This window comes from Oncorhynchus tshawytscha, linkage group LG30, assembly GCF_018296145.1.
Source record: "Oncorhynchus tshawytscha isolate Ot180627B linkage group LG30, Otsh_v2.0, whole genome shotgun sequence".
NCBI classification, from domain to species: Eukaryota; Metazoa; Chordata; class Actinopteri; order Salmoniformes; family Salmonidae; genus Oncorhynchus; species Oncorhynchus tshawytscha.
The window spans coordinates 40,046,561-40,058,996 of NC_056458.1; the positions used below are offsets into that span (position 1 = coordinate 40,046,561).

Below are 12,436 nucleotides of genomic sequence, written 5' to 3' on the forward strand. Positions count from 1 at the left end.
GTGAGAAGTTGCCAAGAAACTGAAGATCTTGTACAACTCTGTGTGCTACTCCCTTCACAGAACAGTGCAAACTGTCCCTAACCAAAATGGAAAGAGGAGTGGGGGGCCCCGGTGCACAAATGAGCAAGAGGACAAGTACATTAGAGTGTCTAGTTTGAGAAACAGAAGCCTCACAAGTCTTCATCTGGCAGCTTTATTAAATAGTACCCGCAAAACACCGGTCTCAACATCAATAGTGAAGAGGCGACTCCGGGAGGCTGGCCTTCTAGGCAGAGTTGCAAAGAAAAAGCCATATCTCAGACTGGCCAATAAAAATGTACTTTTAAGATGGGCAAAAGAACACAGACACTGGACAGAGGAAGATTGGATGAAAGTGTTATTGACAGACGAATCTAAGTTTGAGGTGTTCAGATCACAAAGAAGAACATTCGTGAGAAGCAGGAAAAATTTAAAAGATGCTGGAGGAGTGCATGACGCCATCTGTCAATCATGGTGGAGGCAATGTGACGGTCTTGGGATGCTTTGGTGGTGGTAAAGTGGGAGATTTGTACAGGGTAAAAGGGATCTTGAAGAAGGCTAAGGAAGGCTATCACTCCATTTTGCAATGCCATGCCATACCCTGTGGAAGGCACTTAATTGGAGCCAATTTCCTCCTACAACAGGACAATGACCCAAAGCACAGCTCCAAAATATGCAAGAACTATTTAGGGAAGAAGCAGTCAGCTGGTATTCTGTCTATAATGGAGTGGCCAGCACAGTCACCAGATCTCAACCCTATTGAGCTGTTGTGGGAGCAGCTTGACCGTAATGGTATGTAAGAAGTGCCCATCAAGCCAATCCAATTTGTGGGAGGTGCTTCAGGAAGCATGGGGTGAAATCTCTTCGGATTACTTCAACAAATTGACAACTAGAATGCCAAAGGTCTGCAAGGCTGTAATTGCTGCATATGGAGATACTTTGACGAAAGCAAAGTTTAAAAAATCATTACTTATAACCTTGTCAACATCTTGACTACATTTCCTATTCATTTTGCAACTAATTTCATGTATGTTTTCATGGAAAACAAGGACATTTCTAAGTGACCCCAAACTTTTGAGCGGTAGTGTATATATTGTCTTATCAAATTCAAGCCTGACCTCAACTACTGCAACTTATCAGTGTCGGCTGTGTGTGTTTTGTTGCAGATATCCAGAGATGAGCGTGGGAAGAAGACCTACTCACCGAAAGTACTGACTGTCATGTAATGCCATGTTATTGATAGGAAATATGCACTGTCAGCATTACTGCAAAAGTGGTTTTAGACCTACTTGTTTTGTGGTATCACTGATCTATGCCATGTCTGTAAAATGGTCAAATGATTTCCATCCTATGCAGTAGCCTAACACTCAACCTTTCTATGCTTACATCTAAGCCTAAGCAGTTGTTTTGTGTTGTATTCCTGTGAATCGAAATAATACAAAATGGTTTCAGAATAGTGGTTGAGGGAGAACAACCAGAACAGGTAAGCATAGCTTACTGCCCACTGTAGGCCCCTTTGTAATGTAATGTCCCAATTTTCTGTACTCAAGAGAGTGCTGAAGGAAAACAACTTGATTAGGTTTCAGTTTGAAAACAATATTCATAATAATAACTTGATTTTATGCACATAAAAAAGTAGCTCAAATAATATTATTTGATACTTATTACAGTACATTTTGTAGGTCCATTTTCGGTGGAGGTTCGACGTTTTATGACTGTTCTCGTATCTTTGACCCCTGACATGACGAAAAGGTAGGCATAGGGGCTGAATTTGGGTTCTCTTATTGTGGTGGCTTTATTTATATTTAATTTTTTCCCGTGTTTATATGCTGGTTTTTTTTGTGTTTGTCAGTATAAGACTGCATGGAATTAAGTGTGAGCTATCCTACAATATTTTACTGACAACATTCCATCTTGTTTGATTTAATCATTTTGCTATGGTAAACATGGAAGATTAAAACTTGAACATAAATACGCCTGTTGTCAAAGAGAAACATACCTGCATTTCGAACGGAAGAAGTAGGTAGAAAGAGCTCAGCATGCAATAATTGGCTGTAGCTGCGACCAGCTGCTCACTATCCAACCCATGTTGTGTGTTCTGTTTTGTGCATAATAAGCCAAAGTAGCTTTGCGCAGAACTTAGAGTACATTACTTTAAAAATGTGCAATGTTTTTGTACACCGCGCGCCAAAAAAAGCAGAAAATTGCGTGCAATTGTTTACAAAAATATAACGCGTGTTTCTTGATTTCCTGTATTCAATCCATCAATGGAGCGCTTTATGAGCTTGTAGCTACACTGTTGACAAATCACTTCGCACCTTATCCACAATCCATTCAGTGGGTATATTCTGTTCAGAAATCAGGTGTTTAGAATTGTGTATTCACTCTATCCAAATTTGAAATTTCCAACGTGGGACAAGATTAACCTTTTGCGAGGAAGAAAACAAATATTAGTGCTATTTTTGATTGGACATTGTAACCTAATACATTTCAGACAGGGTTTTGTGACAAAGTGTTTATGACGTGGATGTTCAATGTAGCCTATGATTTTTTTGAAATCTTCAATTGTGTTTAGCTACTCTGTGATGCATATCATAATCTCATTGTAAATGTCATGGCCTGTAACACTAAACAGTGTGTCCCTCTCAGGTGGTGGAGAAGCCTGGCCAGCACCAAGGTCACATTGAAGAACCCAGGAGCTTTCCAGAAGCAACGTTTTGATGGCTTTATTGGAGGGTGCACTGGTCAGGGAGAGGCGCTTGTAAAGTACCAGTCTTTAAGATTAGAATCTACAAGGAGGATGAGGTGGGATTTTTTTAATCTCTTGTAAATTTAACATCAAAACATAATTTAACAGTAAACACAGAACAAGTGTATTCTTTCTTATAATTGATCAAAAAACAACAATGTTTGTTTAATACAATACATTTATTGGCTTCCTTGTTGCTGTCTGTTGAAGCAGGTGATTGGGTCATTCAAGGACCTTGTTGTGCAGAGCGGATGCAACTTTTCAATAGCTGAGATTCTTTGCATGGAGAGTTTTATACTAGATGAGCTGAACTGGGACCTGTATGCCACGACACCAATCGACTTCCTTTGCATGGTAAGTAGCTGTTAAAACGTCCTCGATGCTTTGACGGGCTCACACAGCAGTAGAAAAGCACAAGGGACACACACACTTCATCTCGTCAAAGATGTCCATTGTTAACTTCTCCCCCTCTTGGAGAATTGGTCCTATAAATTGTGTATTGATTTGACTTGTGCCCCCCTGTGATATGTCTCTGTCCACACTTGACACCATTGGAAAGCTGTCGTCTAAAACATGGGGATTGAGTGCTCTGTAGATCATAGATCAGGCCAAGGCACTTATCTGACTGTAAAGTAGAACCCTGGTTGCTAACAAAGGGAGAGCCATTTGATATAGAATTTGTCTAACCCACTCCCAAGTACAATCTTAACAAAACGCATAACCTAGATCAGTGGTATTCAAACTTTTTCAGCGGGAACCCCATTTTTTTTTTTCAGCCAGAAATACTAGGGACCCCATTTTTTTTCTATAAGGATTACTTGCAAACCCACCCCAAATCTAATGGCACGACCTTATATCGGTATATTCCGATTTTTACATCAACCATGTCACGCCCTGGTCTTAGTATTTTGTGTTTTCTTTATTTATTTGGTCAGGCCAGGGTGTGACATGGGTTTATTTTGTGTTGTGTTTTTGTATGGGGGTTTTTCGTAGGTTTTGGGATTGTGGCTTAGTGGGGTTCTCTAGCATAATCTATGGTTGCCTGAGGCGGTTCTCAATCAGAGGCAGGTGATTCTCGTTGTCTCTGATTGGGAACCATATTTAGGCAGCCATATTCTTTGAGTGTTTTGTGGGTGATTGTTCCTGTCTCTGTGTTTATTGTCACCAGATAGGCTGTATAGGTTTTCACATCCCGTTTCTTGTTTTTGTATTATCGTGTTTCATCTTCATTAAAGATGTATCGTATTAACCACGCTGCATTTTGGTCCGACTCTCTTTCGACGGAAGAAAACCGTAACAAACCAATAACCTTTAATTCATTACATTTTCATCTCTTATCAAAATGAAAAGAAACCAATAAATATATTTACTAAATGAAATAGCATTTTTCTAATTATCTTTCTCAAAAACATTTGTATATTGTCCCATACAATAATCTGTACTCTTCATTTTTTGTTCCAAAAATATATATATCATAATTTTGGCAACCCCACTGCAGTTCCCCCTGGGGTCACAACCCAGACTTCGAATACCACTGGCCTAGATGAACTGGAATATTACCATGCGGTCAGGTATGCACATTTAGTGTAGTTAAATTCCATGCTGCATATTTTCAGATTTGGCACACTGGAGTTTGACTTCTTGGAAAGATCCATACTTTATACCACTCTACAAACTGGAAGTCAAATAAGTGTTAAATACTAATCGCACTACCAGACATATTTAATATTTTAGTAATAGTTATTTCCATCATAAATCTTTCTTTGTTTTAATGTAAGACGTCTCTGCAATGTTCTCTTCACAAACCACAACCATTGGCCAAAACACTCTGGAATAGAATTCTGTCTGTGTGAATTAGTGTTTAGTGTTGTTTCAAACCAGGGCCAAAGGAAAAATGTCCTCAAATTATAACAACATAACATTGTGCTGAATACTAAAATATTTCAGAGGTTGATGAACACCAGTTAGTTGTGTGTAGATTATAGTGTAATCCATAAGAACTATTCCATATTGTCCTAGCTCACAATAGGTAATATTATTACAAAATACAAAAAGTATTGTAGAATTTAAAAAAAGAAACATGATACATAAAAAAAATTCTAGTAAAATACAAATAAATTTCCTCTTAATACTTTTCAAATAAATACTTTCCAACAATAAGTATTTCACAATTACATTCCCCTGAAAATGTACCTTGCATTGAACTTAAATAAAGTGTATGCAACCAATAAAATGTGATTTGGTGTAGTCATGTCTCCATTGTCTTTCAAATCACAATGGGTACTATCTATAGGGATATTGGCGCATACTTTCCACCTTAACACATTTGGGGGGGGTTACTAAGATTGCAATGTAATATGGGAATGGCTGGTAAAGGGAAGAAGTGGGAAATTGTCCATGATCGATATGAATTGGTGATGATTGAATGAATTAAACAGTGGGTGGATATGTAGTAATTTTGGTCTCCATTTTTCTGTATGATTGCGGTTCCATGCCCTGTTGATCTCTAGACATCCCCACCTTCCCACCATGGGTCCTGAGACTCAGAAGAGGCCTTGCTTCCAGGTGGCATTGTGGACCAGGCAGGTGCAGCACTGTATGGCCTGCCACCAGCTGTCGCATTTCAAAGGCTCCACACTGGCCTTGGCCATCATTACCTTGGAGTTGGAGAGACTCACCCCAGACTGGTTCTCCGTCTTCACCGATCTGCTGAGGAAAACACAGGTAAGACACGCAACGCCTCTCTTTGCCGCTATCGCCACCCCTCACACTGTTCAAAACGCTTGTATGTTTGGTGTTGTGCTTTAGTGTTTGCTGTGTAATTATTTGACCAAGTTGGTGCTCATGTAAGTTAATATTAGGAAAGTATGTTAGAGGTAGTATTTATACAGTACCAGTCAAATGTTTCAGCCACACCTACTCATTCCAGTGTTTTATTTATTTTTTACTATTTTCTACATTGTAGAATAATAGTGAAGACATCAATACTATGAAATAACACAGTAACCAAGAAAGTGTTAAACAAATAAAAATATATGAGATTATTCAAAGTAGCCACCCTTTGCCTTGATAACAGCTGTGTACACTCTTGGCATTCTCTCAACCAGCTTCATGAGGTAGTCACCGGGAAGGCCTTATTAAAAGTTAATATCTGGAATTTCTTTCCTTAATGTGTTTTAGCCAATCAGTTGTTGTGACAAGGTAGGGGTGGTATACAGAAGATAGACATATTTGGTAAAAGACCAACTCCATATTATGTCAAGAACAGCTCAAATAAGCAAAGAGAAACGACAGTCCATCATTACTTTAAGACATGCAGGTCAGTCAATCTGGAAAATGTTGTTTCAAGTGCAGTCGCAAAAACCATCAAGCACTGTGATGAAACTGGCTCTCATGAGGACCACCACAGGAAATGAAGACTGAGAGTTACCTCTGCTGCAGAGGATCAGTTCATTAGTTTCCAGCCTCAGATTGCAGCCCAAATAAATGTTTGTTTCTTTTATTTAACACTTTCTTGGTTACTACATTATTCCATATGTGTTATTTCATAGTTGATGTCTTCACTATTATTCTACAATGTAGAATATAGTAAAAATAAAGAAAAGCCCTTGAATGAGGTGTGTCCAAACCTTTGACTGGTACTGAGTGTGTGTGTGTATATATATTCAGTTCTCACTTTATCAATAAGACAGGTCTGTCTATGTTCCTGGTTGGTTCATACTGTATGTCTATCAATATATGTTATTTTTTACAGTTGAGTTTAAAACATGGGAACCCACACACAATTAACTACATCTGTCATGTGTTTTCATTTGACAAAATCTCTTGTGATGTTTGTTTTTCTGCACCAGATTCAGAGCATCCACTGCAAGGAGATGGTTGACAAATAACACAGTACTTCACCAGCCTGGAGTTCTCCCTGCCAGCCACAGAAGTGTACATATTTTAACATGACCAAGCAGCACCAGGATGATGAGGGGGGCCTGCAGGGAGACTGGGACTCAGGCAGACCGGGAGACACAAGTTCTACGATGGTTTTGGGTGCCTATACAATGACGTGTTGGCTCTGGAGGTCAGCGGGGTTCCCCATGAGGCCCACCAGAATGTGAGCCAGTATCCTGTTGGACTGATGAACAGGTCTGAGTGCATGTGTGGGGGATTGTGTTTATATTTTGCGATTGAGGACATAGAATACTTTATCATGAACGTGGAACTGCCTCTTCCTTACCTATTTAGAGCTTTTTATATACAAGATTTTTTAGTTTTTACTTCCTTGTACTAAAACATGTTTGTTCTGTTGACCTCCAAGTTATTCAGTAACTACTTTTACAAAATGCTTTATTTACAAGTGACAATGTGCTGCAAAGACGTTTTATTATTCATTTAAAGGTGGTCACATCTCAGGAGCAATGTGAGGAAGTGTTAACACGTGCTTCTTTATTTACCACTAGCATTGAGCTTAGGTTTGGGATACAGTGGAGTATTGTAATGCTGTCAAATACATTGTCATTGATGTTTAGGTTTTCCAAATTGTGTGACGATCTCTTCGGTCGTTTCTGATAAAGCAGCAATGTTACTCTTTTGTCCCCAGAATGAAACTATAACAGAGAAACATTACATTTCATGATCACACTTGTTAATGAAAATGATCCATAAGCCATCATCCCTTTCCACCTTATTTTTCCAAACTGGCAAAATAACTGAATTCCATGATTATGCAATATAGTCTGCCATTTCAATTGGTCATGTTGGTAAATGGATGACAGAGCTCTGTTCTACTTTGGGTTGAGTTTTGTAATCATGTTTTTGAATTTGCCCTCAGGAGAAAATAGACTTCCTGCTCAAACCTCTTACAATCCAGTAAATAAATGTCCCCCCTCCCAAATCCAATAAGACATGTACAAAGCACATCTTTCATCCCATCATAATACAACTTGTGATTTGAAAAGGCAGTAGCTTAAAGCAAATGACATGGAGTTATGCCAACAAAAGCCTTCGGATGAAATTGACATTGCTCATAAAGGCCTAACAAATAATATTTTTCAAATGAAGTGGTTAAATGAAACCTTAAATAGGGAAGTGCTTTGAGGTTAGCTGGGAGGAGTACGACAGGGTCATCAGTGAGCTGTAACTGTCTGGATGACACTGGCACAGCACGAACCTCACCCAGCAGCTGAGGGCTAACCCACTGCAGAGGTCAGCATGTGGTGGTGTAGAGCAACATCCTCTTTCAACCATTGGTCATGGCCCATTTCCCAAAAGGAAAGGTTAAAAGCAGAGGGCTACTCCTTACTGCATGGATACCATGAGCTCTCCATTTCTATTGGCCTAAACTTACCTACTGAACAACTTCTCAAAGGGGGTATTGAGCAGGTATGCAAAAATAACATCTGTCATCTCTCTCAACAATCAAATGAATCATGGGATAGGGACACATCCAAGGCGAGGGCTTGCATTTATTTCCAATAAAAAGTGAGTACATCTTTCTTTTAGCCTTTCGATGTAAACATTTCTACTGCAAGTCTTGGCCTCTATTAGACGCTGCTTTGCATATGGGTAGTGTAAACTGTCTTCTCACATCAATGGCTTATGGTACATCAAACATACAGCATTATGTGCTTCATCATATACATTTTAATAAAGCCAAGTAAGCTCAAAATATTCACATACATGTTTCTGGATGAATATAAAACAGCACCAGTATTTATTGTATATTTTAGGACTAGTTTACTCGATGGTACCTACATATACGTGTTTGCAAAAATATAAATATACAGGTATTGTACTTATCAGTTTTGTTATTACTATTCATGACTAAGGTCTGGTCTAGTTTGGCACAGAATTCAGACCCCACTCTATAAGGTGTATGGCCACTGTCTAACATCAGATAGAGGAACACTGGTGTATGGCCACTGTCTAATGTCAGATAGAGGAACACTGGTGTATGGCCACTGTCTAACATCAGATAGAGGAACACTGGTGTATGGCCACTGTCTAACGTCAGATAGCAGAACACTGGTGTATGGCCACTGTCTCAACGTCAGATAGCAGAACACCGGTGTAAGGCCACTGTCTAACGTCAGATAGCAGAACACTGGTGTATGGCCACTGTCTCACGCCAGATAGCAGAACACCGGTGTATGGCCACTGTCTAACGTCAGATAGCGGAACACTGGGCCACTGTCTCACGTCAGATAGCGGAACACTGGTGTAAGGCCACTGTCTAACGTCAGATAGCGGAACACTGGTGTATGGCCACTGTCTAACGTCAGATAGCGGAACACTGGTGTATGGCCACTGAACGCCAGATAGCGAACACTGGTGTATGGCCACTGTCTAACGTCAGATAGCGGAACACTGGTGTATGGCCACTGTCTAACGTCAGATAGCGGAACACTGGTGTATGGCCACTGTCTAACGTCAGATAGCAGAACACTGGTGTATGGCCACTGTCTAACGCAGATAGCAGAACACTGGTGTAAGGCCACTGTCTAACGTCAGATAGCAGAACACTGGTGTATGGCCACTGTCTAACGTCAGATAGCAGAACACTGGTGTATGGCCACTGTCTAACGTCAGATAGCGGAACACTGGTGTATGGCCACTGTCTGGATAGCGGAACACTGGTGTATGGCCACTGTCTAACGTCAGATAGCAGAACACTGGTGTATGGCCACTGTCTAACGTCAGATAGCGGAACACTGGTGTATGGCCACTGTCTAACGTCAGATAGAGGAACACTGGTGTATGGCCACTGTCTAACGTCAGATAGCGGAACACTGGTGTATGGCCACTGTCTAACATCAGATAGAGGAACACTGGTGTATGGCCACTGTCTAACATCAGATAGAGGAACACTGGTGTATGGCCACTGTCTAACGTCAGATAGCAGAACACTGGTGTATGGCCACTGTCTAACGTCAGATAGCAGAACACTGGTGTATGGCCACTGTCTCACGCCAGATAGCAGAACACTGGTGTAAGGCCACTGTCTAACGCCAGATAGCAGAACACTGGTGTATGGCCACTGTCTAACGTCAGATAGCAGAACACTGGTGTATGGCCACTGTCTAACGTCAGATAGCAGAACACTGGTGTATGGCCACTGTCTCACGCCAGATAGGGAACACTGGTGTATGGCCACTGTCTAACGTCAGATAGCAGAACACTGGTGTATGGCCACTGTCTAACGTCAGATAGCGGAACACTGGTGTATGGCCACTGTCTAACGCCAGATAGCGGAACACTGGTGTATGGCCACTGTCTAACGTCAGATAGCAGAACACTGGTGGCCACTGTCTAACGTGATAGCCACTGGTGTATGGCCACTGTCTAACGTCAGATAGCAGAACACTGGTGTATGGCCACTGTCTAACGTCAGATAGCAGAACACTGGTGTATGGCCACTGTCTAACGTCAGATAGCAGAACACTGGTGTATGGCCACTGTCTAACGTCAGATAGCAGAACACTGGTGTATGGCCACTGTCTAACGTCAGATAGCAGAACACTGGTGTATGGCCACTGTCTAACGTCAGATAGCAGAACACTGGTGTATGGCCACTGTCTAACGTCAGATAGCAGAACACTGGTGTAAGGCCACTGTCTAACGTCAGATAGCAGAACACTGGTGTATGGCCACTGTCTAACGTCAGATAGCAGAACACTGGTGTATGGCCACTGTCTAACGTCAGATAGCAGAACACTGGTGTATGGCCACTGTCTAACGTCAGATAGAACACTGGAACACTGATAGTGGTGTATGGCCACTGTCTAACGCCAGATAGCAACACTGGTGTAACAACGTCAGATAGGTGGTGTATGGCCACTGTCTAACGTCAGATAGCAGAACACTGGTGTATGGCCACTGTCTAACGTCAGATAGCAGAACACTGGTGTATGGCCACTGTCTAACGTCAGATAGCGGAACACTGGTGTATGGCCACTGTCTAACGTCAGATAGCAGAACACTGGTGTATGGCCACTGTCTAACGTCAGATAGCGGAACACTGGTGTATGGCCACTGTCTAACGTAGATAGCGGAACACTGGTGTATGGCCACTGTCTAACGTCAGATAGCAGAACACTGGTGTATGGCCACTGTCTCACGTCAGATAGCAGAACACTGGTGTATGGCCACTGTCTAACGTCAGCTAGCAGAACACTGGTGTATGGCCACTGTCTAACGTCAGATAGCAGAACACTGGTGTATGGCCACTGTCTAACGTCAGATAGCAGAACACTGGTGTATGGCCACTGTCTCACGTCAGATAGCAGAACACTGGTGTATGGCTGGTGGTGAGTTGAGTCCACCTGGTAGTGTCTACCAGTAAATGCTTAGCCATTAACATTACATTAACTGACAACATGGGAGAACAAGGTAATACATGTCAGTACCAAAAAGCATTGCATGTTGAAAGTCCATGATTTGTTGTGCCTTCAGTCACAAAACCAGTGATGGTGAGCAAAACAGATCAGTAAGTCACAAACAAGAAAAAGAAAAACTGAACAAAATGTATTAAAAAAAAAAAAAAGACAAATCATAATATGAATGATCCTAGAAGGGAATGGCCACTTTCAGCGAGTCAGCTCTCTCGCTCAATCTCTTCATATCCTGTCCCATCAGCATCTTTGGTCCATGTGTACATTGTCATGAAGGAATGTATAAAAACATTTAAAACGTTGACGTCGCTATGATGATGGAAGACAAATCCATGGTTGGCTTGGGCCCGTATATTAACTGAAAGAAAATTGCAAAGGAAATGACAATGACAAAATAAAGTGAATGAAAACACTGCAGTGAAATCATGCAGTGAAAATGTATACCACATTCTTTCAGAAAAATGTATGACTTCATGAAGGTAAAGTATAATGAAAGTGAAATGAAAGAATAGAGAAAATAAGTGGATTGTCCCTCAGAGAATCATAGCTTCACTAACAGCAGAATAAATGAAAGTGGCAATTCTCAGAGCTGTCAAGGGAGGGAGCCCTTCAAACCCATTGTGAAGAAAAACACTTTATGGCACTGTAAATGTAAAGTTCTAACATAAAAACGGGGTTTCTCAACTAAACATTACTTTGGCCTACAATAATGTAGTTAAAAACAATCCAAGCACTACCTCTGGAACTACAGAATCTGTCAGACTAACCCCAAAATGGATCAACTGTTTCACTAATATAACTGCCATTGCACATACACTACATGGCCCAAATTATGCAGACACCTGCTTGTCGAACATCTCATTCCAAAATCTTGGGCATTAATATGGAGTTGGTCTGCCATTTGCTGCTATAACAGCCTCCACTGTTCTAGGAAGGTTTTCCCCTAGATGTGGGGATTTGCTTCCATTCAGCCACAAGAGCATTAGCGAGGTCGGGCACGGATGTTGGGCGATTAGTCCTGGCTCACAGTCGGCCTTCCAATTCATCCCAAAGGTGTTCGATGGAGTTGAGGTCAGGGCTCTGTGCAGGCCAGTCAAGTTCTTCTACACCAATCTCGACAAACCACTTCTGTATGGACCTTGCTCTGTGCACTGGGGCATTGTGATGCTGAAACAGGAAAAGGCCTTCCCCGAACAGAATCATCTAGAATGTCATTGTATGCTGAAGCGTTAAGATTTCCCTTTACTGGAACTAAGGGGCCTAGCCCGAACCATGGTCAACAGCCCCA

At 41.3% G+C, this 12,436-nt stretch overlaps 1 protein-coding gene and 1 long non-coding RNA gene across 6 annotated transcripts in view; one reads left to right on the forward strand and one right to left on the reverse strand.

Annotated features, from left to right (window-relative positions):
• Positions 1-1,156: 1,156 nt before the first annotated feature.
• Positions 1,157-8,793, forward strand: LOC121841357. Of its 3 annotated transcripts, none has more exons than XR_006080334.1 (6): positions 1,157-1,240; positions 1,701-1,770; positions 2,668-2,823; positions 2,978-3,121; positions 5,278-5,491; positions 6,619-8,793. It is a non-coding gene; the product is annotated as an uncharacterized LOC121841357 (long non-coding RNA). The 3 variants fall into 3 exon arrangements; XR_006080335.1 differs by having other exon boundaries at positions 2,981-3,121; XR_006080336.1 differs by lacking the exons at positions 1,157-1,240; positions 1,701-1,770 and adding an exon at positions 2,110-2,355.
• LOC112228317 (septin-8-A) overlaps positions 5,311-12,436 on the reverse strand; it is a 44,299-nt gene continuing 37,173 nt past the window's right edge. For 2 of the 3 annotated variants that reach the window (XM_042308989.1, XM_024393527.2), the window contains exon 10: positions 10,586-11,506. Coding sequence is in view for 2 of the 3 variants with exons in the window: in XM_024393527.2 (XP_024249295.1) it covers positions 11,503-11,506 (4 nt within the window). In the remaining variant the exon portion in view is untranslated. Of the gene's footprint in view, positions 5,474-10,585; positions 11,507-12,436 lie in introns of those variants that run through there. The other variant, XM_024393526.2, reaches the window with a different exon arrangement.